General features: G+C 42.2%; 1 protein-coding gene across 2 annotated transcripts in view; it reads right to left on the bottom strand.

The window, feature by feature from the left end:
- The window catches only part of LOC146973919 (heterogeneous nuclear ribonucleoprotein L-like), a 56621-nt gene that overhangs the window by 2034 nt on the left and 30268 nt on the right, over nt 1–24319 (bottom strand). For both annotated transcript variants that reach the window (XM_085800928.1, XM_085800929.1), the window contains exons 5-13: nt 20336–20421; nt 20142–20238; nt 18843–18915; nt 6292–6363; nt 4293–4510; nt 2867–2988; nt 2293–2494; nt 1727–1784; nt 1500–1598 (exon numbers count right to left, since the gene is read on the bottom strand). In XM_085800928.1, the coding sequence (XP_085657054.1) occupies nt 1500–1598; nt 1727–1784; nt 2293–2494; nt 2867–2988; nt 4293–4510; nt 6292–6363; nt 18843–18915; nt 20142–20238; nt 20336–20421 (1027 nt within the window). The remainder of the gene's footprint in view (nt 1–1499; nt 1599–1726; nt 1785–2292; nt 2495–2866; nt 2989–4292; nt 4511–6291; nt 6364–18842; nt 18916–20141; nt 20239–20335; nt 20422–24319) is intronic.

The raw sequence follows: 24319 nt of genomic DNA, 5'->3' as shown, positions 1-24319 counted from the left end.
GCAGATTTAAAAAAAAACACTCAGAGAAACCAAAACCTGCAAAGTTGGATGGTGGGCGGGACTTTGTTGTGACATCACAAAGTTACAGGAAGTCCTGACAGCTGGTTTTAAAGCAACACCATGTAGTTTATCGGCCTTAAAGGACAATTCCTGGCAAATTCAACTTGGGGCTGTATTTTCCTAACATTTTAGGTCTAAAACAAGGAATCTGAAGATTTTCAGTTTAATTGCTCCTGTTTTGCGGTAGTTGTGTCCGTCCCCGCATCGCCACAGCTGCTTAGGCTGACACAATAAACTTCTGGGTGTATGTTTGAGTAGCCATCTGTCTGTGGAAAAAAAATTGCGGCTTTGAGGGCTGTAAACAGCCTAAGCAGTGGAACATCAATCCGCTCCCATTCATCGCTGCCGTGGCGATGCAGGGACAGACGCAACTACCGCAAAACAGGAGCAATTAAACTGAAAATCTTCAGATTCCTTCTTTTAGACCTAAAATGTTAGGAAAATACAACCCCAAGTTGAATTTGCCAGGAATTGTCCTTTAAAACAATCTTTCTAAACCCATTCAAGTGAAAAATGGTTAGTAGGATGAATTGTGCCGCCGCTGCAGCCTGACTCCCCCTGTAACTCTGACTAGGGGTTGGAGAGTGAGAGCCGGGTGGGTAGCTCCAACGCAGACCTGATATTTAGCTGTGTTTGGCGCGTGTTCGATCACTTTCTCGCTTTTTTTTCTTGTTTTCTCGTTCTTTTATTGAGTCTGTTATTACATTTTCTTTTATCCGTTGGATTCAATCCCTGAAGGTTAAAGAGAGAAACCTACTTAACAATGTAGTTGTTAGTAGCAAAATCTTCGGGTCTGCACAAGAAATTTCACAGAATTTCACACAAACAGATGATTAAAAAAGCTGACTCCATCTTGTCCCACTGTTCTCATTATTTACATCAACAGTTTCAGTTTTTACCATCAGGTTATTGCTCAGACTCCCAGATACAAACACTCCTTTGTACCTTCTGCTGTTTTTTCTTTGAAATGCCAGGAGAAAAAGGTAGTTTAGGGTGAAATTGCCTTTTTAACTTGAATTTGAATGATCTTTTATTTTATTTATTAGGTCTGTAATGTAACTTATTATGCCATGTGTATTTGTGTATTTTGTGTGCTCCTGCTGTTCCGAAACAAATTGCCCCACTGGGGACAAATAAAGGCATTGATTGTTTGATACAGAATAAAGTACTTTACTTCAGAGGTAGCCGACAACCAGAAGCAGTGAGTAAATCTTACATTGTGTTGCTTTAAGGCTCAGTTTCCAAATACAGGCTGTGTGCATTTCTCTGTGGACCGAGGCTTTGATACTTAGATTCGATAAGATAAGCACACAACACACAATACATAGGCTATCCATCTAGATACTTTAGTGCGTATTGGATATAAATACACACAATAGATTTGACTTGAAGGGGTAAATGTAGTGGAGCTGGATGAAGTGTGGACAGAGTGGACTTACTGGGTATCCTGATCTGGTAATGATTGAGAACGGTGAGAACCTCCACAGCCTCTGTCTTGTTGTCAAACTCCAGTAAGCCAGAGATGGTCTTAGAGGAGGCTGAGGGACACAGAGAGACAGGGAGGAAGACTGGTGAAAACCACAGCAGAGAAGAAGAGGACAGACATCTACATACAGTAAACACTTCATTAAAAAACTAAGAAGTTCCACATTGAAGTTCTACTCACGCTTGGCATCAAACATCTTGAATTTGACAAAGCCAGGTACGTCATGCTCTGTACACAGCTGCCAAAACACAACACATAACAAAACACATTTGTATTTGAATTAGACAAAACTATCAGCACATGGCCTGATCTGGAGGGAGGTTTAACACAGACGTCTCCATCTGTCCCCACTTACTGAAGACATCCAGACACTGTTCTGACATTTGGATTCTTAGAAGACAGATGTTGAATATTGTATGTTACTTATAAACTTATGTGGGTTTTTTTGTTTTTTTATTATTCCCCTTTCTTTTCCTTTTAGACGCTATAGCCACTATTGAATGTATGTTTTAAATGATTAGTGTCTTATAAGCCCATGTGGGCTGGGCACAAAAAATGTGCATGACACTAAAATAAATAATAATAAATCAATCAATCAATATACACAGATATACTTAAACCCACTATCAGCTGTTCACATAATATCACTTGACATGTAGCAAAGCTGACATCAGGTAGCCTACTGTGTATTTTAAATGAACAAGTCATAGAAGAACACAGGACATTGATTGGACAGAGGTCCCTACCCTGAGTAAATGGTCCTGTGATATGCATGGGGGGACGTTGTAGTAGTGTAAGACTGCAGATGGAGGCTGGATGATGTTCTTGGAGGCCTGTCCAGCACTGCTGAAGCGGTTGTTCCTGGTCATGGCGAAGTCCTTATAGCTGCTGCTGCCGTCCTCCAACTCAAACACCTGACTGGGGATCACTGCATGCTGCTTGGACACACTGAACACAATGCAACACAACACGTGTGTTACCAGCCAGCGCTGTCTGATTGTATCCATGCATGAGAGAAAACGTATCATTAACACATCAACAACTGAACCCAGAACCTTCTTGCCTCTTCAAGTGAAAAAGACGCCCGTACGTTTCCTGTTCCCTGTAGCTTCTCAGTCTGTTTTCTGCTGTTAATTCTAATAATAATAAAAAACTCTCACTTCTCTCTCAGATCATCACTATCCTCCCCATCTTCACCACTTGAGCTCGATGTGACACATTTTATGATGCAAAAACTACATTTGACTTGAGTTTGAGTGTGGAGCCTTTAAAACCGCAGATTATTTTTAGGCATGAGTGCATCGCTCTTCTACTTCTCACCAGACGTTGAGTCTCTTGCCGAACACTTTGATGCTGTTGAGGTGTGTGATGGCTCTGTCCACGGCGTACTCATCTCCCATCTCCACCAACGCTGTTCCAGGAACACTCTTCATGAACTTCACCTACACACACACGCACGCACGCACACGCACACGCACACACACACACACACACACACACACACACACACACACACACACACACACAGAGTTTATAACTACTTTACAAAAGGAGCACACATACTGTATGTCGGTGTGAGTCGTAACAAATATGAGGTGTAGATTAAAGCATGTTTAAAGGGATAGTTCAACATTTTGGCAAATTGGCCCATTACCATAATCCCTATAGTTTTAGCAGTAGGTTCGTTACCTTTACTTAATTGTCGGTGCAAGCTATTTTTAGAACGGCGGAGCAGAGCCGCAAGCTGCTCAGAGCTATGCTACGGAGGCTCATGGGATTTCTTGGTTTCCCTCATCAAACTCATCAAATACACAATCCAACAACTCCACAACGCTCTGGTGGACAAGTTGTGACCTGCACATTCACCACGCTATGAGATAATAACACAACGTTACCACACAGAGTTGAACTCATAGACCTAATGAGAGCAGGAGGATTCAAGTTTGGATGTTATTATTGAAAAAAAAAGTGTTTCTAATTAAAGAATAAGAAAGATAATCTGTGATTGATTTGCTGCAATCTCAGATAAATCAGACTATTCCTTTAAATGTGAATTCAAATAGTTAATATAGCCCTCAACTATGTTCTAAATTAAATTGTGGGAAATGCACTTTTAAAAAAGATTCTGGGGAAATGCTCTCATCCCCTCCACCCCCCATGTCTACACCATGTTTACACCATTGCATTTAATGTCTATTTTTCTGTTTTATTGACGCTGACAATTCAAGTTAAACCAAATAAAGACAGTTTGGTTTTAGTGTCATTGCATAACTATAATTTGAAACTGTCTATTTTTTTGCTTCCCCGCTCTTCACACATGAAGCCTTTGTTTTACTTGGTATCGGATCAGAATAAAAAATAACAAATAAAAATCGGTGGTATCGCACATCACTATGAATTTAGGCTCTTCTTCCTACAGTGCAGCTCTAATACTGTACTGTATTATTACTAAGTGTAATCTAATTCTCATAGAGAGTTTCTATACAAACTTTTCAAGCCGTTACACCACCAGTCATGTGATGCGACTCAACCAATCACTGCAGCTTCAGTCAGTGAGTGCAACACAGTCATGGAGTAACATCACATGGGAGAGAAAAAGGGAAAAAAGGGATGGAAGAGAGAAGAGGGTGATGATGTGGTGAGGTTGGTTATTACAGAACTGGTTGAGACTGTGAGGCGAGAAACAGAGCTCACAGGAAAAGAAGATTAAAGCCACACCAAACACAACACACTAACACACACCCACCTTCTCAATGTTGCCGTACAGACAAAAGAGGTTGAAGATGCGGGTGCAGTTCATCTTGGACGGGTGGAGGCCGCTCACCATGGCAACAGAGCTGGGGGCGTGGCCGGAGTAGGAGGAGGACGACTGGGGCAGGGGGTAGGACACCATGTCTGGGACGTCCACCGAGGTCAGCTTGTATCTGCTGTTGCTGGGCAGAGGCAGCAGGGGACAGGGTGGACCTGGGGGGACGCAGACAGCAGCGCGGTGAGACAGACGTCACCGGGACACTGACTGTCTGTGTCTGTGTGTTGTTAGACGTCACCGTCTGTGATCTCGCCTTTCTCAAAAACGACACTCAGCGACTTGTGCGTCCCGTGTTGGACATGTTGTAATGTGTCTCATGTCTGCAGACTGTGATTCCCTTCCTGCCTCCAGCAGTCAGTGAGGAGAACCACTCAAAGGGAATTCCCCACTGAATTTAGCTGGTTAAGACTCCTAAAGCTTCAATTTAGCCTCCGCCTAAATATAGACGGAACAAAGACATTCTCTATTTCTGACAGTGCTGTCACATGAGCAAGAGTTTACTTCCCATCCTTAAAAAAAAAGTGTTTGTCTGTTCTGAAGTTTCAGCACAGGAAAAAAACTATTTTCATTTTCTGTTATTTATTGCACTTTTTATACTGTAGATGAATGTGGTTCTTTTACAGAGATTATTTATATGCTCAAAAGTATCTGGCACACTTAGAGTTTTGATTGCACTATTGTAAATTATTTATTTTGATGTTCATGCTGTCTTTTTGCCAGTTGTCCACAATGTGCATTGCAGTTTTTGATATAATGTATAAAAATGAGTCTCTCTTCCTGCAGCGGGAACGCAATGATGTCGGAAGTCAGAAATTTCCAGGTTGGGAATTCCGACCTCTGAGTTGTTTTGAATGCAGCACAAGTCCATACATATTATTAACATTTTGGATATAAGGGTTGTAGTGATGTATAGCAAATTAAAATGCAGCATGTAAAAATGTAAAGATATGCTCTGGCGGACACGTTCTATGGTAGGTAACAAAGGGTTAAAAGGGAACTATGCAAGTCCGCTCACTTTTCCGCTGTTTTGGTTTCTCTCCTCTTGCCCATGTGCATTTGTTTACAACGAAGCCGACGAAAAATCAGTAAATGGAGCGGTGGATAACGTTACATGACATATACGATGTTACCGCGTGTGTTTGTGTAGTCTAAACCGTCATGAACAAAAGATTACGAGTTACGGAGTGCGTTTGTGTTGCGGTGCAGAGACGAGAGCTGGGACACCGGGGCGGCGGCCAGGTACTACACTGATGTTGTAAGGTTGGTTTTCAGCCGTGAGACGCCAGGTGAAGACAGAGAGCCTCCGTTCTCACTCTAACAAGTCACAAGTCATGTAGTTAACTATCACAATTACTCCAGAGCTTTTTAATGAAGGTAAAAATGTGGCATAGCCACGGGAGAAATCCTGCTTAGTTCCTCTTTAAATAGGGTAGTTGTACCCACAGCCACCAGAAGTCTTTCCACATGGTAAATAACTACTGCAATCACAGAACCCTCTCCTATGATTTACACAATAGTGTGTGTAACCACGTGTGTGGTCTGGTAGAGGCTTTTCATGCTGCAAGCATGCTGCCCTGTAGTGTGTGTGTGTGTTGAAGTAAAGACAGAGTAATTGACAGGGATCTGTTTCCATGCAGGTGAAGATATACAGAACCTACTGCTGCACCTGTGACTAGAATGGAAATCTGCACCTACACCTGAGTGAATGTGTGTGTGTGTGTGTGTGTGTGTGTGTGTGTGTGTGTGTGTGTGTGTGTGTGTGTGTGTTGTGTGTGTGTTGTGTGTGTGTGTGTGTGTGTAGGAGTATCAGGTTTCAGCTCTGAAGTATGGGAACTGTACAGCATTGTGTGAGGCAGCTGATTCAGTTACCACTTTAATTCTAAGTGCGTGTATCTGTGTGTGTGTGTGTGTGTGTGTGTGTGTGTGTTGGTCTTACCGTAGCCATTCTCACTGTAGGATGAAGGGTGTTCTCCTAAAATGGCCTGTCTCTGCCGGCCCTTTCCACGGTCTGCAAAACACACACACACACACACACACACACACACACACACACACACACACACACACACACACACGTACACTTAATAAAGCTGGCTTCAGTCTCTGTATTCACCACAGTGGAACAGGAGAAGGTATTAACATGGTGTGACTGTATGGAACTCAGACAGTTTAATGGCTCATTGAACTGGTCACTTGTCTTTGTTTTGACTCACTCAGTTTGGGGGGATTTATAACCTGGACGTATATGTTCTGTTTACTTGTTCCCAGATCTCAGCTATTAACTTGGTGATTGCAATGTTTACCCTATTTTACATGTGAAAAAAAAGAATAAAAGAATAAAAATACAGTATTTTAGAGCAGCACAACACTATATCATACCAGAACTCAGAACAGAAAGTGCTGTAGTCTAATGTAGAGACCATTACTACTAATGGACTATTCCTAGAGGCATCGGTAGCCACCTCATTAACTATAATCAGATTATTTCCCAGACTCTCCTTGGCCCAGTGGAGAATAATATTAAACCTACAGTAGGTTCTGGGTCAGGCCTGGAGGGATCTTCCACATGGATATGGAAAAAAAAGTGAAAACCTCAAGAGAGAGTCTTCTCAATCAGATGCACAAGCCTCCTCATCACACTCCTTTTGAAGTGCAGGAGCAGCAACTTTTCTTTGCACATGTCTCTATTAACAGAATCGCATAGTCTGCAAAACAAAGTGCAACCCTCAGGCCACCATACTGGACTTTCTCCTTTGCATGAAACCAGTGATGGCAATGAGAGAGTTATAAAATAAAGGCTGTATAAGATAACGGCATTACTAATGGTGCTACTTTTTTCAGTAACAAACCAAAACGTGACAGTTTCCCCTGTTATAAAACCGTTACCCTTACTGACAATAAAATGCACCGTTGACTCAAGAAGTCCCGTCACAAAATAATACATCTGTTAAGGTGTACCTTATATGGCCTCAACTTATTTTTTGAACTAACCAACTCACTCAGTATTCCTCCGCACAGGCAGGCTCCGCAGCGGAGGAATACTGAGTGAGTTGGTTAGTTCCAGGTAAATAGGAGGTTAGGATTATGGTTAGGGGTTTGGTGGGGGCGAGTCCAAGTAATTTGACATATTTGAGTATTTTATAAAAAAGTAAGACAATAGTTTATTTTCCTGGTAATTAGTTACTTTTATATGTAGTAGTTCAGTTATGAAGACAGTTACTTTTGGGGGAAAGTAACAAGTAACTAATAACTTTTTTTTAGATCATACTTTTTTTGTTTCCTTTTTAAGCAATGACAAATCAAATGATAATTACAAGCATTGTGTACATCCGATATCATATCAAAGATTACATTCAAATATTATGGAAAAGATATTCAACCCATGGACGTAAAAAAGAAGCAACTAATTACTTGGCCCCCTGTGAAAGTCACTCTAACCTAACTAATAGCTGAGATCTGAGAAGCAAAAACCTGCAACTTGCAACACCAATCTCTGCTGTGCATCGTCTCCAAAACAGAGACCAACAAGCGCATGAAATCTCATGCAATATAAAGTTAACATGTGAAGCTTTGGGATAGACAGCAGAGGATGATGAAACAGGAGCGCTTTGGTATGTGAGCTGACCAAGACTATCCTCTGTGGTGAAGAAAATGTTGTTTTTCAGATTTTTCAGTCACTCAATGGGTCATTTATTATTGTTTAACATACTTAAGAATGGGTTGGTTAAAATACACACACAATGAAGTTGACCCATGAATTACTACCTTGCCAACACCAGAGATGACCGTATTTATTAACTCATAATATACATGAATGGGCGCCATCTGTGTCATTAGTGCTGCCATCTGTCATTCAGCAATTACAATCACAAAAACAAATGCTCCAGGAGTGTGAGGTAAAAAGGTCAGGTAGAGGAGCAGCTGCTGCGTTCAGGGACACTCTGCGGTTCTACAGATGTGGACTTGTTTTGCCACTTTTATCATTTGAAAGTATGCGAGTCGCAGCTGCTGTTTGTCTGTCTAACAATAGAATAGACTCATTACAATCATTTCAGTGTCATGATAATGATGATGAGCCAAAAGATGAAGAATCTCCTATTTAAAAACCTCTACTACAGTAGTAATATTTGGACTTTTTTCCACATAATTCTTTAAAGGGATACGGCAACATCTTTTTGTTTCGTGTCTTGCCTCACTCCAGAGTCCATGACCAGCAGATACACACCATCCTTTCCACTGTGCGTGCAGTAACAAGGGAGATACGGGCAGAGCTGGTGCACCGCTAATTAGCTTAGCTCAAACACTGGAAGTGTATAGGTAGCGTTAGCCTGCCTCCTACCCAAGCTGAAATCAGCAGTCAGAAGCTGATTTCATTTTAGCTCTAAACTCTGTAAATATATCACTTTATCGACATTTCAAACATTTTTAGGCGAGAAAGTAGCCGTTTAGATCAGCAGTGTGTCGTTAATTTGTCTAAATACCAGCTGTTTACAATTTTGTTCTGACGAATTTGGCGCTACTCAAGCTAGCCGTTGTGACCAACGCACTTCCTGTTACTTTCACAAAATAAAACACCCGTTGCCCTTTACATACAGAAAACCATGACGATAGAATTTGTGCTTTTAGGCCTACTTTGAAATAGGAAGCTAACCTACCCTGGATGTAGCTAGCTTGAACCAAAATAAAGCGTCTTTGCTTGAACCCTCCGTTTTGACCGATCTCGTCCCGTTACCGGCATTTGACCGCTCAAGATGCCTTACCCTGAGAGTTTTGTCAGCTCTGAGACGAAGATCGGCCCACCGGTTTCCCTTTACAGTTGCTGAAGAGTTTTTCTGATGACTTTAGGTGGAGGCAGGCTAACACTACCCATACACTAATGCCATCTGGCCGTCGTTTTGTTGCACCTCTTGTCAAGACAAACCGTCGGGCAAAATCCTTTCTTCCCTCTGCCATCAGGTTGTTAAACCTGGAGGGCATGTGACAGCACTTTATATTGTTGTATTTACTGTTGCTATTTATTTATGGTGCCATGTAGCCTATGTATTATTTTTTATCTTTATTATTACCAACGTGCGGTGAGAGTCTGTGCCACATACTGTTTACCTGATATGAACTTGTTTTTGTCTCCCTTCTCTTTCTTTTATTTGTCTTTTAATGAAACTGAGTCTGCTAAACCGAATTGCCCCTTGGGGATAAATAAAGTTGTCTGAACTGAACTGAACTTCCAGTGTTTGAGCTAAGCTAATTTGCAGTGCGCCAGCTCTGCCCGTATCTCCCTTGTTACTGCACGCACAGTGGAAAGGATGGTGTCTATCTGCTTGTCATGGACTCAGGAGTGAGGCAAGACACGAAAAAAAGAATGTTGGCGTATCCCTTTAATATTATGATTTAATTTCTAATCAAATTTTTACTTTATTCTCTAATTTTCAGATTTTTTCCCCCTCCGTCGCACAGAAAGTACATTCATAAATCACGTAAATCAAAAGGTCAATACATTTCATTGGTGATGCGGGTGAGTAAATAAGAAATAAACAGCTTTAATGTGGTTTTATTCATAGAGGCAGTGATATAATACAGAGGTCACATGAACAGAGATATGAAAGAGACAGTACCTGTGAGGCATCAAGCTTTCTCTTTTTTTCTCCCTCAGCACGAAAGAACATCAACCTGCATTACATTGTCATCATAATGATAAAAACATCATAATGTCACTGTTGCTATTACAAACATTTCTCATCCACAACAGTAAATGTGTTACATACTGCACTGCAGTGTATACATTACACAGAAGCTCTAAACTGGACTGGAGGCACATTGAAATGACACTGACTTTTTTCAGCCCCACCCACCCTTCTAAACCCTCCCTTGTGCTACAGTAGGATACATGGAGACACACACACACACACACACACACACACACACACACACACACACACACACACACACACACACACATTTAGAGGAAATACACTACAGCAAATGAAAAGTGAGACGGCCCAGAGATAATCCACACGACAGGATGGTCTTCTGCACCGACCTTCACACCACAGATTAGCAGCACAGTCAGCACCGTCACAGAATCTGCTTAGTCACAGAGGCAGCTGAGCCCCGGCCCGTTACTGTGAGCATCAGCTTCTTGTGCCACCATTTGATCTCCACTGCAGTCAACCCACACAGACACAAACACAACCGTCTCCTACCATAATGTTGATTAATGCCTGCGTCCGATTTACACACAGCTAACGCACGTGGCTATCCCAACTAATTATTTATTTGCAGAATTAAATAAATCATCAAGCATCTGACAGTGATTGACCTTCTCTGCTTTACACTGCTGAGCTGGACTCCACACTGATGCACTGAGTACAGCTGTCGTCCTCAATGTTGAGCCTTCAGCTCCGACTGAGATTAGCCACCTGAGCTCCGGCAGCACCGGGTGTCTGGTTTCAGAGACCGGGACCGAAATAATCAATCTGTTGCACGGTGATCGATGATCACTCTCAGCTTCAATCAAGACAACACAAATGGGCTTTCATCACATTGGTGCAACCGCTGCTTTGCCAAAAAAAAAAAAAAAAAAACATCACATTCTTGGCCGGCTGGTTTAATAAAGCATCTGGGGGAGGTGTCTAATAATAACCTCAATGACTATCTCTGCCAGAGGCTCAGGCTCATCATTGAGTTCAACAGCATCACTCTGCTGCTGGTTCTTCTGCTACCACCGTCTGTTTGAGTTTTATCTCCACTGATGTGGGGACATCACACTGAAAACATCAACTACAGGCAAAACAATGTTGTCCTCACAATGCTGTTATACCAGAGATGAAGTACAACTATTTCCTCACGCATATGATCAGAATCTGCCTTTCCTCAGCTACACTACCTTCAGTTGCGTTAAATTGTGCCATAATTAGTCTATGAAGTCTTGACAATACATGACTTTAAAGGTCCAATGTGTAAAAATTGTCAAGGTCTATTGGCAACATCTGAATATACTATTTGTATAAGAGTATAATTGCTATAAAATAAAATGTGTTTGGTTTTATCATTATTCTTTTATATCTACATATAGCAAGGGTCTTGCTTTAGAGAGTGTCGCCATCTTGCACCACCATGTTTGTACGGCAGCTCGAACGGAAAATCCAGCCAGTCAGAGAGCAGGTTTTCTGAGTTTCGCTTTCATAAGTAAACCAATGAAGAAGAATGCGGAAGAAAAGAAGAAGGAGGAGGAAACAGCAGACATACGGTAAAATGGTTTAGATCTTCACCTCATCGCTCCATGCTCCTGAAATACTCCCAGTCGTGGTAAACACGTTTTTATGTCCTGGGAGGCCACCGTCACTTTGCTGATGGGAGGGGTGAGGTGAGCGAGTGAGCGCTGCAATCTAGAATCTGAACGTTAGATATCACGGTTTTCCCCCCATTTTACACACTGGACCTTTAACCTTTGACTTTTGACCACAAAATCCTAATAATTTCATCATTGACTGCGTCCGAAATAACTCACTACTCATTATACAGTGGACTATATAGTGACTACTACACCATGCTGTCTGAATGTTTAGTGAGTATTACTATAATATACCCTATATTCATAGAATCCCACAATGCCACCTGAAAGGTAGTGTAGGCCTACAACCAATGGTCACTAAGCAAGCAATATATATCATAATGAATTGCGGCCACGCATCGCGGTTATTGATCTGCAACGTTTTAATTATGCAACGTAAAAATGTCATTAACAGTGCAGAGTAGTGTCACAAAGTGTTTTTTCATTTTACCATTGAGCTCATTATACAGTCCTCTATACAGAGGCTATAGTCCTCGCTGCAGCGGCCCCAGGTTCGAGTCCACCAGGATGCTCTTTGCTGCATGTCATTCCCCTGCTCTCTCTCTATCTCATTTCCTGTCTCTCTCCAGCTGTCCTGTCAAAATAAAGGCACATAATGCCAAAAAATAAAAATATATATATAAAAAAGAGAGATTCCCAAGGTGGTACTGAGATATCAGTACACAATGGACGACAACCCGACATCATGACGCCTCCATGACTTACTGTTGCTGACAGAGGCCATTAACAGCTGACAGAGGGCACCACTTGCTGTTACCATGTACGGTTTCCCACAACAACAACAACAATACAAATCCCCCTCGGACCCTGAAGGTTTTCTGCTCAATCAAGCACAGTGGACAAGAACCAAACTGCAATCTACACAACACAGTGAATTAGAAACGTCCAGGTGACCCAGAGGCTCAACTGTACATGTAGAGTGTGTATGTGATCATGGCAGGATGGCTGTCCTCCTCTCTGTCCTCTGTGGTGACCTTGCTCCAGCTGATCTAAAGCAATATGAGCCATGTGATGCCTCAACACACACACACACACACTGTGGATAATGTAGGCTTAGACAACGCGAGGGAAGGAAAGCAAAGGGAGCGGAAAAACGGATGACGGTTTAAAAAGAGACCGAAAACATGAAAATAAAAAGAGGATTAAGAGGAAGAGGTGCGCGGGAGAGATGGAGGGAAGAGAATAAAAGGTCTGCTGGGGAGATGGAGGGAGAGGTGGGAGGAGAGCTGCCGTGGCGACGGAACGACGAGGAGAAGAAGACGAGAGGACGAGGAGAGAGGTGGAGAGGAGGACGGGATGATGATGTTGAGTGTGAAAGATGAAGAGGGTGAAAGCAGCGAGGCGGCAGCAGCAGGAGAGGGTAAACAGAGATGTGGAGGTGGATGAGCTGGAAGAGGGTGAAGAGGAGAGGAGTGACAGAGTTGTATGAGAGAGAGGAGGGTGGAAATAAGTCAACTGGAGAGTTTGAGAACTCCCATATAATCCTTTTGTCCTTAAACAAACTAAAAGGCAAGTGTTTTGTTGTTTTACCTTTACTATTACACTGCACCCCATTATCTTTACATTTCTGAGACTCCTTGTCATTCATCATTTATTAAACTTGGCAGTGCAACATGGTGGGCTCTCTAGCAGAGGACCACTGCTTCAATAGATATAAAGGACTGGTGTATGTTATAATATGATAAAAAAAAATGTTAGACAGCTCAGCTCGCAGCTCCTCCCTGAAGTCTCACATCCACTGCAGTTTCACTAAGTGTTAACCCTCCTCATTTCTACTGGTCTGTTAGTTGTAGAGAGCAGTGGCGTGTTCAGGGAGTGGCCTTGGGTGGCACGGGCCACCCCTGAAATCTGATTGGCCACCACATGTGCCACACCAAAATATGATGAGCTATACGCGCGGCCCAGTCAGAGGCATTTTATACATTGCTTTATACTGGCTTTTGTCAAGTAATTTTCAAGAATAAAATAATGAGGTTTTCTATCACAATTAGTATGTTGCCACTCCTGTATTTTGACTAGTAGGTCTAGTCTGTCTTGCCATGTGAGTAATTTAAAGAGACAACGAGGAGTTTTGGAAAAGCGAAGTGTTTTCACACTACATTTATGAGCCTCCGCACCGTGAAATTCTTTGACCGGCGCAAGACAGACTCATGTTTTCATTCATCAAGAATTAAAGTCAGAGGTTGGAAGACGATCACATACCGTCGTAGTTCCCACCATAAACGGCGATTCGGCGGTGTTATTCTCATGACTCGCCACAAAACCGAAAGTAAGGAAACGCTGGTCGGCTCGCCCAGCATTTCCGCCACCACTAATAATAACAAAATAACGATACAGACAAAACTATATATTTATCGAAAATGGAGCCTTTAACAAGTGTGGGTAGCGTAGATTCATCCACATTAATATGAGACTTTTAAATAACCAAATAGAAACTCCTCGTTGTCCCTTTAAGTAGATATGGGTTTTGCAGACAAAACTTTGGGTATGGCCAAAACCTGTGTGGATGTGTGTTTGCGTGTGCATACATGAGTATGTAATGTGTGCGTGCAGGCGCTCATGCTCACACTTCATGCCACCTCACCATAAGTCAGTGCCCCACTTGGGCCACCCCTATCAAAAATGTCTGGACACACCCCTGGCAGAGAGAGCTGACCTCTGTGGATCATTCAGGTCCAGGTAAAAACCTCCTGCACCACTGACTCTGAAGGAACCCTCCGTTATTGTTGTGTTTGCAAAAAGAAAACCCCAAGGCCAAAGCTACAGACCGTATCTTTAATTAAACGCAAAATCATCTTTTTAACAGCCTGTGTGTCGTCCCCGTCTCTAATCCGAGACAACGTCCTTGTCCCCCGTCTGTGTCCTTGCAATGTGCCTCCAGTGACAAACACATCAGACTGTAAATATGCATTTATTGAGTGAATATTCCATCAGTCACAGAGCTGGGACCAGTTCACAGTTGCATCAATCAGTTCATCATTCATGAATCAGTTTGAATTAAAATAGTACAAAGCTGCAGCCTTGGCTCCTATAGGCTCCACTGATCATCACACATCTCAATGTGTAACTTCTACTAGAGGATCAACTGAGAATCATCATCATCCTTATGTGATTAACCAATTGTTATATTTTTATTTTATTTTATTAATCATTATGATGATTTATCTTATTATATTATTAACTTCAGTATATGTATGCATGTGAGTGCATGTTTTTGTATGTGTGTGTATGATATAAATAAAAAAGAATAATAATAATTAAAAAAAAAGATAAAACACCAATTGTTAAAGAAGCTTAAGATAATTGATCTTATTTCCTGAACTGACTGATCAGGAATGAACTGACCCCAGCGTCATCACAGTTCCAGACTTTTCAGAGAGAGTCCTCAGCTACACACCACGTACAGTACAGAGAAGGCAGCATCTCTAGTAGCTGACTGTACACAGCACCGTGCACAGATACACACAGACCCACACTGCTCATGTTACACAGGAACCTTTGTGTGGCCTTGTTTTTAAACAAGTCACTGACACATTCCAATGCTGCGTATGAGAAAGACACCGATCAACGCTCATGCACGAGTCTGAGGATACAGCTACTAGTCTGGCTGCTGTAGAGTAGGGCTGGCACCATACACTGCTCATCATATGAAGTTTAACAGTGCAGCAAATAGCTCTGACCTGTCCTCACACACACTCTCTCACACACAAAGGGGCCCACGAGCATTCTGGGAATTCACTATTGTGTGCATGTGTATTTTATTTATTATTATTATTATTATTATTATTATTATTATTCATCTGCTTTTTTTCTCATTTATTACTATAATTATTATTTGCATCATTATTATTATGACTTTTTATTATATTAATTATTATTAATTTCAGTATATGTATGCATGTGAGTGTATGTGTGTACATGATATAAAAATAATAATTTTAAAAAATTGTAATTTTTTAAAATTAATAATAACTAAAATAAAAAAAATGAAGAAAAAAACTCCTTATATTCTGTGTAAGGAATAAGTTTCTATGTTAAATGAACTTAGATTATCTGAAGAGGACAGCGTTAGCTAATTCCTCATTCAGTGTGCGATTAGAATAAAATCAGCCTCGCACATGCACGTGTGCGCTCGTGTGACTTCAAGCACAAAAAGGTGCATGTGTGTACACGTCTGTGTGTCCTAACGCTGCACTCCCAGCAACCAGGCTTCAGAGAATAAAGCCAAAGCTGGTTAAAGCAGGAGAAGTGAGTAACACACAGTCTGCTTTGATCTGTGAATGGGATGTGGGTGAGTCTTATAGTATCTGCTCTACACAGCTGTTTATACTGGATTCAAACTGTTTTCTCCTCCAGTTCATCAAATCCCTGCAGCATCTGAACGAGCTCTGAAAGAACTCTGCTGCACACGCCTGTTCACTGTGTTTACTTTCAATAAATGAGATGAAAACGACACCAGGAGACCTACACACATGGGATTAGTCGGTTGAAACGAGACACTCTGCTTTGTTGTGAGCCTATAGTGAGTTGCGGTGACTGGACGTCTCCTTCAGAAAGAACCAGACAACCATTGACAAAAACATTATATTTATCTCACAGGACACAGGAGGTGTTGGTCTGTCCTTAACTCCAAGTGTCAAGTTTGTTTGTGCTATTGTGAGATTTTTAACAATCAACTGATTGTGTTGGCTTTGAACAGGTTCAAGAAAAAAAGATGTGACTCTTTAACAAAAAGGTGTGTCAGCCGGAATCTCACAGTGCTTGTTTTAGTCCGACAAGATTATGCAAATCTTTTTAGGGTTGGATGGAAGAGCAGTAATATTACCTCATCAACTAAATTGGGTTTTTGTTTGTGAAGCGAAAGGCCACAACTGACATCCTCTCCCATGTCAAATGACTCCTCAGTAGTCACAGTTGCAGCTTTAATTGGTGCTGATGCAAAACACGACGACCCTCAGGTGAGCACGCTAATCCACCGCCGAGCCGCCACACCAGGAAACCCCACGGCTGCACCCTCCGCCCAGAGAGACGGCCGTCCTCCGAGCGGCCAGGGCTGAGGACGGCCCCAGAGGACGGTTTAAAAAACCTCACGCCTTCACATCCAGAGGCACCACCTGGGGGACGGATGAGACACGGCAGATCCACTTAACCAGTCCCCTGGGTCTCTCTCTGCTGTGGAACTACATGTGATGACTTTGCTCCCATCAGAATCACATGCCTGAGTCATCAAACTCATCTGGCAGTGCGAAAGGAGGCATCGCCACATTCACAAAAGTTATTCCATAAGCACTCATTTTTATTTAGAAAGTCAACAGATTGAGGACGCAGCGCTATTTTGTGCAAGATATTTTTTGTCTGTTGTGTTTTTTTAAAGAGACGCCTGGTTACGAGGCTCTGAGCAAAATGTCCAGTTATAACCATCTGATCTTGTGTGTGGACAGGTTGGTGAGGTTACACTACAGTCTGGTGTCGTTTTCATCCAGTGTAATGAGAATTAAAGGGATAGTTCAACATTTTGGCAAACTGGCCCATTGCCATAATCCCTACAGTCATAGCAGTAGGTTCGTTAATTTTAACTGTCAGTGCAAGCTATTTTTTTTGAACGGCGGAGCAGAGCCGCTAGCTGCTCAGAGCTACGCTACGGAGGCTAATGGGATTTCTTGGTTTCCCTCATCAAACTCATTAAATACACAATCCAACAACTCCAAAATGCCCCCGACAGGAACGTGCATCAGCGGTTTTGCATGAATTTAGCTTGCACCGACAATTAAAGGTAACAAACCCACTCCTGAGACCATAGGGATTATGGCAATGGGCCAATTTGCCAAAATATTGAACTATCCCTTTAACATGGAGAACAGCTGTGAGTAATGGCCCATGGAAACACACTTACTATATCCACATGAAATTCTGAGGGTTAAACACACACACAATTCTATTTAATAGTTTATTCAGTCTATCGTTAGACAGTTAACCCTTTGAATTTGGCAAATGTTAAATGTTTATCTTCGATAATGTTGTTGCAATTAAATTTCTCCCATTATTGTGATGCCACAATAAAGGTGGAATGAAATTCTGGTATCGTGACAGCCCTAATCAAGATGGTGTGAAGTGACAGAGAGCAGAGATTAGGCCAGACTTCTATACTGTAGATTGGAGGAGCCAGACTTTTTATTACCGACATGTCTGGTCCACACCGTTGACTGCTGTTAACCAGGAAGTTAAAAAAAAAAAAATCAGATTTAGCACTGAAAAAAAACAAAAAACAAACAGTGGTTTCTGGCATACAGTAAAATCTTCACCAGTCTGCTGGAAGAGCTGCAAGACCAGCACTACAGAAGCACTGAGGGGAAACTGTGAAATCTAGAGGCCTCGAAGAGCTCATCACACTGTGTGGACCAGACATCAGGCCATGCAAGACTACTTCTCCAGACAGAAGAGGGGTGGAGTAGATAGATAGAAGGAAGAGCTACTGGAGTCCTGCAGACAGAGGTGGGGGCGTGGCCTCCTGGGCATGTTGAAGCAGCAGCTGCATGGCGGTCAGCAGGAGTGAGATCCATCTTTTTCTCCCTCTCTCTCTCTCTCTTTTTGCTGGGTTGTTGCAGAAGGTGAAGATGGAAGAAAGCTGCTGTGCATGGTCAGCCTGACGTCCGTCCCTCTTTCTCTGTTCTCTCTCCCTCAATGTTTCTCGGCCGTGGTAAGCGGAGGTGCAGGCTTGTGAGAGGCCGGTGATTGGCTGGTGTGAGAGTGTTTAGATTGAAGATGGAGAGGCGGGAGGCGGAGGAGTCTTGGTGTGATGGAGCTCTACGGTCCAAACTGTTTATGACTACTCTCTCAGTCCACAGTCGGAGACTGACCCATAGTGACTGAAGATCTGGACACAGTTTCACAGATGACTGTGAAGACTGGGATCAATCTCATCTATTGGTGTAAAGGCTGCAGTGGAGGGAAATGTGCCGCTACAGAGAGATCAGACTGAAAACAGTCCTACCTTCCACATGACTGGATCTCCTCAACTGTAAAAGAGTAGGACCCCCCCCCCATACAGACCAGAGCCCACAGTCTGACTTCAGTTAGAGTATGAAAGAGAGTTAAAAGAGAAAGAGAGAGAGAAAGAGAGAGACTGTGTGTCTTACCTCGTCTGACCAGGTATGGTTTAGTGTAGTCCCAGCTCTCGTTGTCGTTCTTGATCACATTCAGACGCGTTGGCTGTTGACACACACACGAAAGATTTAATCAGGATTCAGTGAAACGTAAAAGAGATACACAAGAGCAAGACTTTCAAAGTCTACTTTGACTAGTCTACTCCTCAAGGAGCCCTTAACATTAGGCTGGCCAATAATAATAGAGACTCACAGTGCAGGTTAGGTCGGCCCATTTGAACTTTGGCCCCTGGCCTTATGCGGTGTGTTTGGGTCAGTGTGAACACAACAGTTGCACAAAAACAACCAGTGGAACTTGTTCATTTAAGGAACGTAGCCGGACTTCGATCCGCTCCAACCGCCTCATGTTTACCACCCGTTTCAATTTTACAACCGGGAGTCATGTAAACATGATGTACCACACTCTCTTCCCGGTCAGTAGTCATGGAAACATGACGCTCTGCCAGTGGTGCAGTGTTTAGATGAGACTGAAAACAAATGTGTGTGAACACAAACTGTAAGAGCTGAAAAATGAAACAATGTAGCATTTTTACATCTGATGCAGACGTGTGAAAACACAGTGAATCTTGAACCGTTCAACTGTGTGTCAGTTCAGTGAGTCGGAGTATATGGACAAGGTGGATATTGTTTTCACTCGCCAGAGTGGTTGGTTAGCCGACTTCATTTACCAACCAAAGAGTCAAAATGAATGGCCACTGGTGACTTTACATGGCCACACCTCATTTTAAGGTACTGTTCTATGCAGATGACACACTTTTATAAACACAACAGAAATACAAATATGTCAGTGTAAAAAAACTAAATCTAATGACGCATGTGCAAGATCTGCTGTGCAACCTTAAAGAGATAGTTCACCTAAAATTGAAATTTGGACGAACCAGGGTCCATCCTCTTCCCGGGAAGAGGAGCTTCTGCTACAAACAAGCTTGAAATATAGACTTATTTAATTTTTTTCGGCACAATTTCGCCTTTCGGGGCTTCAATACAAGACGGACATTACATACGAGCAGCATGGAGGTATTTGGATGTTTTTTGGTGTGTCTTTTTGTTACGAAGACAGTTGGTATCCATTTGCAACCGTTACATGGACATGCACTGCTACGCCGAGACCCCCTGTAACTCAGAGAAGCCACAGAGGACTCTGAAACTTCTCCCAGCCCTTAGTCCACATGAGGGTGAGTAGATAATGAGTGAAATTTAAATTTTGGGTGAACTATCCCTTTAATAGTACAGTTCATCTCATAAAATCTGGCTTGTGAGTGCATCTCTTACCCGTGCATACTCAATCTTCAGTGTACAGCACCCAGCGTAGATGTCTGCTCCGTTCAGTGCAGCTTTGGCCTTCTGGGCACACTGAACCGACTCAAACCTGGAGGATCGCTGTTAAGGAGGCGACACTACACACTCCAACGTACTGATACACACAGAATGTAAAGACACACACACACGCTCAGTGAGGAGGATACTCCACCATGGCCTGGATTCCATTGCGTTTAAAGATGACGATCCTTAGCACGCTGCCGATGGGATTACACACCGTGTACAGGACGTCCTGGAGCAGCAGGGGAAACAAAGACAGAGATTATGAACTCAGCACAGTCTGAAAGTTTCTCATTTTGCAGCATGTTTACTTTGCATGATGCGTAAGCCTCAAGCCACTGTGCATCTCATGAATAACATAAAGAACTTTATTTTCCGGTCTGGTGAATTCTTTTCTCAAAAACAAACAAACATACAAACTCATACTTTTTGGTTACAAGTCAGAGTTGTGTTCTTACATGTTTCCATCAATTCTCAAACCTGAACAATATGTGATTTGACTCATGGTAACGCTCTGTCTCATTGATTGTCTGTCCATCTCTATATTTGAATCAGATGAATGATTTTAGTCATCAGATTCCGGATGTGAAGTTCTCACAGGAACAAGCTGAGGAAGCGTTGGAGAGCTCAGCTCCAGCTGCTGGAGACGTCCTGTCCTGTGTCATTGGTGAATCATTGATATTTAAAGTGAAACTGATTCATTTGTTGTTTCTAGTGGTTTTACTCCCCTGATGTCTTAGTTCTGTAGAGGACGACTCGATTCAGCTGCTGGTAAAAACCTGCTGAACATCTGCTTCAGAAGTTCTCAGGGAAACAATCAGAACAAAGGTCATCACTGTAACACTGACTTCAAATATGCTTCATTCAGTGTTTTAACAGTTCTAATCATCAGGTCTGTTTGATTTCCTGAACCACTGACACTGAAGGAATCTGGGAGTCAACAGTAATGATGGTGAACTACTCCCATGAAACCAGGCTATTTCCTGACATCACCCAAAGCTGTCTTTTTTAAAGATATTTCCTAATTGAGAGAGGGACAGGAAAGTGGGGAGAGGACAGGGGGAATGACACGCAGTACAGATCAGCACAGTCGGGAATCGATCCGGTGATCACTACAGAGGGCACTGTCGACATGGGATGTGCACTTGTCCACCTAGCACCTCTTCTATTATTGTTTTGATTCAGAGAAACTCATAGACAGAAGTTACATAATATGGATTTCTTAAAAACATCTTTCTGAATCTTTTTTTTTTTTTGATAAATTCATGAAGCTCAAGATTAAAAATCTATTTAAAGGGCTAGTGTATGTAGCTTGCAGTTTCTGGTTGTTAAGCCTGACATCACAAACAAGGTGGAACCAGTGAATCTCTATCAGGGGTATCAATAGAGGAATGGTTTGGCTTTTGAAGAGGAAGTTTCCTCTTCTCCTTCTCATCTGAAGTAAAGCGGTAGAAGGACAATGGCCAGGTCTTTTTGGACTCAAATCTGTTAAAACAGCAAGGGACACAGCACCGTGGCATGTTTGAAAGTTTGGACCTGGAAACAGTACAATTCAAATGTTGCTTCGTCAAGACTTAACAAGTGGATAGGAACCTGAACCCATAGGATACAAAAAAAACAAAACAACATAAGAAGTATTTTCTTGACGAATATAAAAGGTGTACTGTAGTGTTGTGGCCAAAAGTTGTTCTTATATGACTTATGTCATGTTGATAATTGAAAAAGACTGTTAAACATAAAGACGATCATCATCCACTCAAATTTCAGCTCAGCAAGTTTATGTTTCATTCAGATTGTAATCAGTGTAGCCCTGTGATACACTAGGTTGACCTTTCTGAGAAAGATGAGAACTGGTCAGCTGGGTCTACTGCACCCGTCTAATGTCTGTGAAAGCATTATGTTGAATATTAACATCCACTGAGGCCACACTGGTGATTTCATTTCTACTCCAGATTTAGCAGCATTTCCTCTGCAGTGGTTGGGACCCAGAGCGAAGCAGCGATGCTGATGGTGGAGAGTGAGATGAGGACAAACCTCAGAGGAGTCTAGACAGACGCTTACTGCTTTTAAGGGAAGCTTAATAAATCCATTTTATAGGGAGAGGCCGTCAGACAGATATTAGATATTAGCTGCTGCACACTGACAATAACATGTTTGTAGGTGGAATCAGAAACTGCTTGAAAGAATCATGATGCACATTTCATTCAGGTTACAAGATTTTTTTATACTTTTTAGTGAGTTCATAGAATCTGATAAAGACCTGAAACCAGTTCCAGATCAATCCATTACAACAAATTTATTTCATGGTTAAAGACCCCATGAAACGAAAAACATTTTTTTCCTATTAATCCTGTATCCACATATTATAGTTTATTCATCTCAATATAAACCAAATTCATAGAAAAAAAAATATGATTTGAGTATTTATGTATTTTCCCCTCCTGCAAAACAAAGTCAGATGTTTGGTGACTTATCCTGGACTCGTCCTCATTTTGCATTCAATTAAAATCAATTTCTTGAATGTTTAGGTTTAGGCATAAAGACCTGCTAGCTAGTTTGATAGTATGGACCGTTGCTCTATTTTCTGTTGTGTGAATTCCCCTTCATTGTTCACTGTGGACAAACACCACGGTGAAGCATCAGCCCCATCACTCTTCCCTTCAGCTGATGGTTCAAACATATACAGCGTGGAGGTGAATGGTGGAGAGAAGTCCTTCACAACAGGGTGGCAGGCTGTTTTCATGGTTTTCCATGTGATGTCAGTTACTGACAGACAGACAGTGCCACGCCATTGGCTACTGTAGATGTTGGTCAATATCCACAACAAATCCGTCCCTACCAGTGTGTTCTAAAAGGCAACTATGCAAGTCCGGTCTCTTCTCCTCAGTTTTGCTAACCCTCCTCCTGGTCATGTGTATTTGTTTTTAACGAAGCCAGTGAGAAGGCAATCCATGGAGCGGTGGATAAAATTATATATCATAAATGTGTTACGATGTGTATATGTGTGTAGTCTTATCTGTCATAAACAAGAGATTACGGGTTAAGGGGTGTGTTTGCGTTGTGGTGCCGCAGAGACGAGAGCTGGGACACCGGGTCAGAGGCTCTGATCTTACGGTTGGTTTTCAGCCAAGAGACGCTAGGTGGAAGGCAGAGAGCCTCCATTCTCCCTGGAACTAGTTACAAGTCATTTACTTAACTTATCACAATTACTCAGAAGCTGTTTAATTAAGGTAAAGATGTAGCATAGTTCCTCTTTAAGTGAATGGCATTCTGAGAGCAGCCTCTTTAAGGTGTTAGAGGTGTAGAGATGAACAGATTCTTGGAGACAAAGATGGAATCCAATGATGAGAAGAACAAGGTTGAAAGACTGAGTCTGAGTAGATGGTGCAGACCCAGAAGTTACTCTGAAGGCAGCACCAGTAGCCAGTGTTGGTCAATGAGTGGCAGAGGAACATGTGACCTTTTGGTCTGACTAGAGAGCAGATGTGCTGCTGCAATCTATCTGCAGGGGTTTCACTAGAGAGATAACTATGGTCTGGACCAAGAGCTGAGTGGTATGAGTCAAGTTTGTAGATCAGAGAGTCACAGATGTAGATGTCATCATCACCATGACTTGGTGGTAAGATTGTGCTGTCAGTTGTAGCAGCAAAACACCACATTAGAGAATTCTGTACTTTTATTGGCACTGATCGAATTCCCACTGAAGTACTGAGTATCGATTCACGTGAAGTCAAACGGTAGCTCATTTTGGTACAGTAGTAAAAATTTTAACTAACAGATATCACCATGAAACTTCCCAAGTTTATTAACTCTTTGACTGCCAGCCATTCTCACAGCAGCTTCCTCCAGCTTGCCAGGCATTTTCCAGCTTTCTGACTGATTTTCGTAGACCCACCATATATTATGTACTTTTACTACATACACATTCAACCCATCAAAGGAAAGATGAGGGTCTCTACTTTCCAGCAAAAAAAACTGTTGGTTTCTATCTTGTTCCAGTCTTGTGAAATTGGCGGTTGAATATAGGTTAGTTTAGCCCAAAATGCCATTTTGGCACCAAAATCTTGAGAAAAAGAGGTTTTTGTGTCGGCTGTCATTTTCAGGTGTAACAGTACAATTTGCTCCTTTAT

Source organism: Trachurus japonicus, chromosome 15, assembly GCF_045865225.1.
Source record: "Trachurus japonicus isolate A0001 chromosome 15, Traja_1.0".
In the NCBI taxonomy this organism is placed as follows: domain Eukaryota; kingdom Metazoa; phylum Chordata; class Actinopteri; order Carangiformes; family Carangidae; genus Trachurus; species Trachurus japonicus.
The sequence above is the reverse complement of the archived record's forward strand: the minus strand, read 5'-3'. Positions and strand labels throughout refer to the sequence as shown.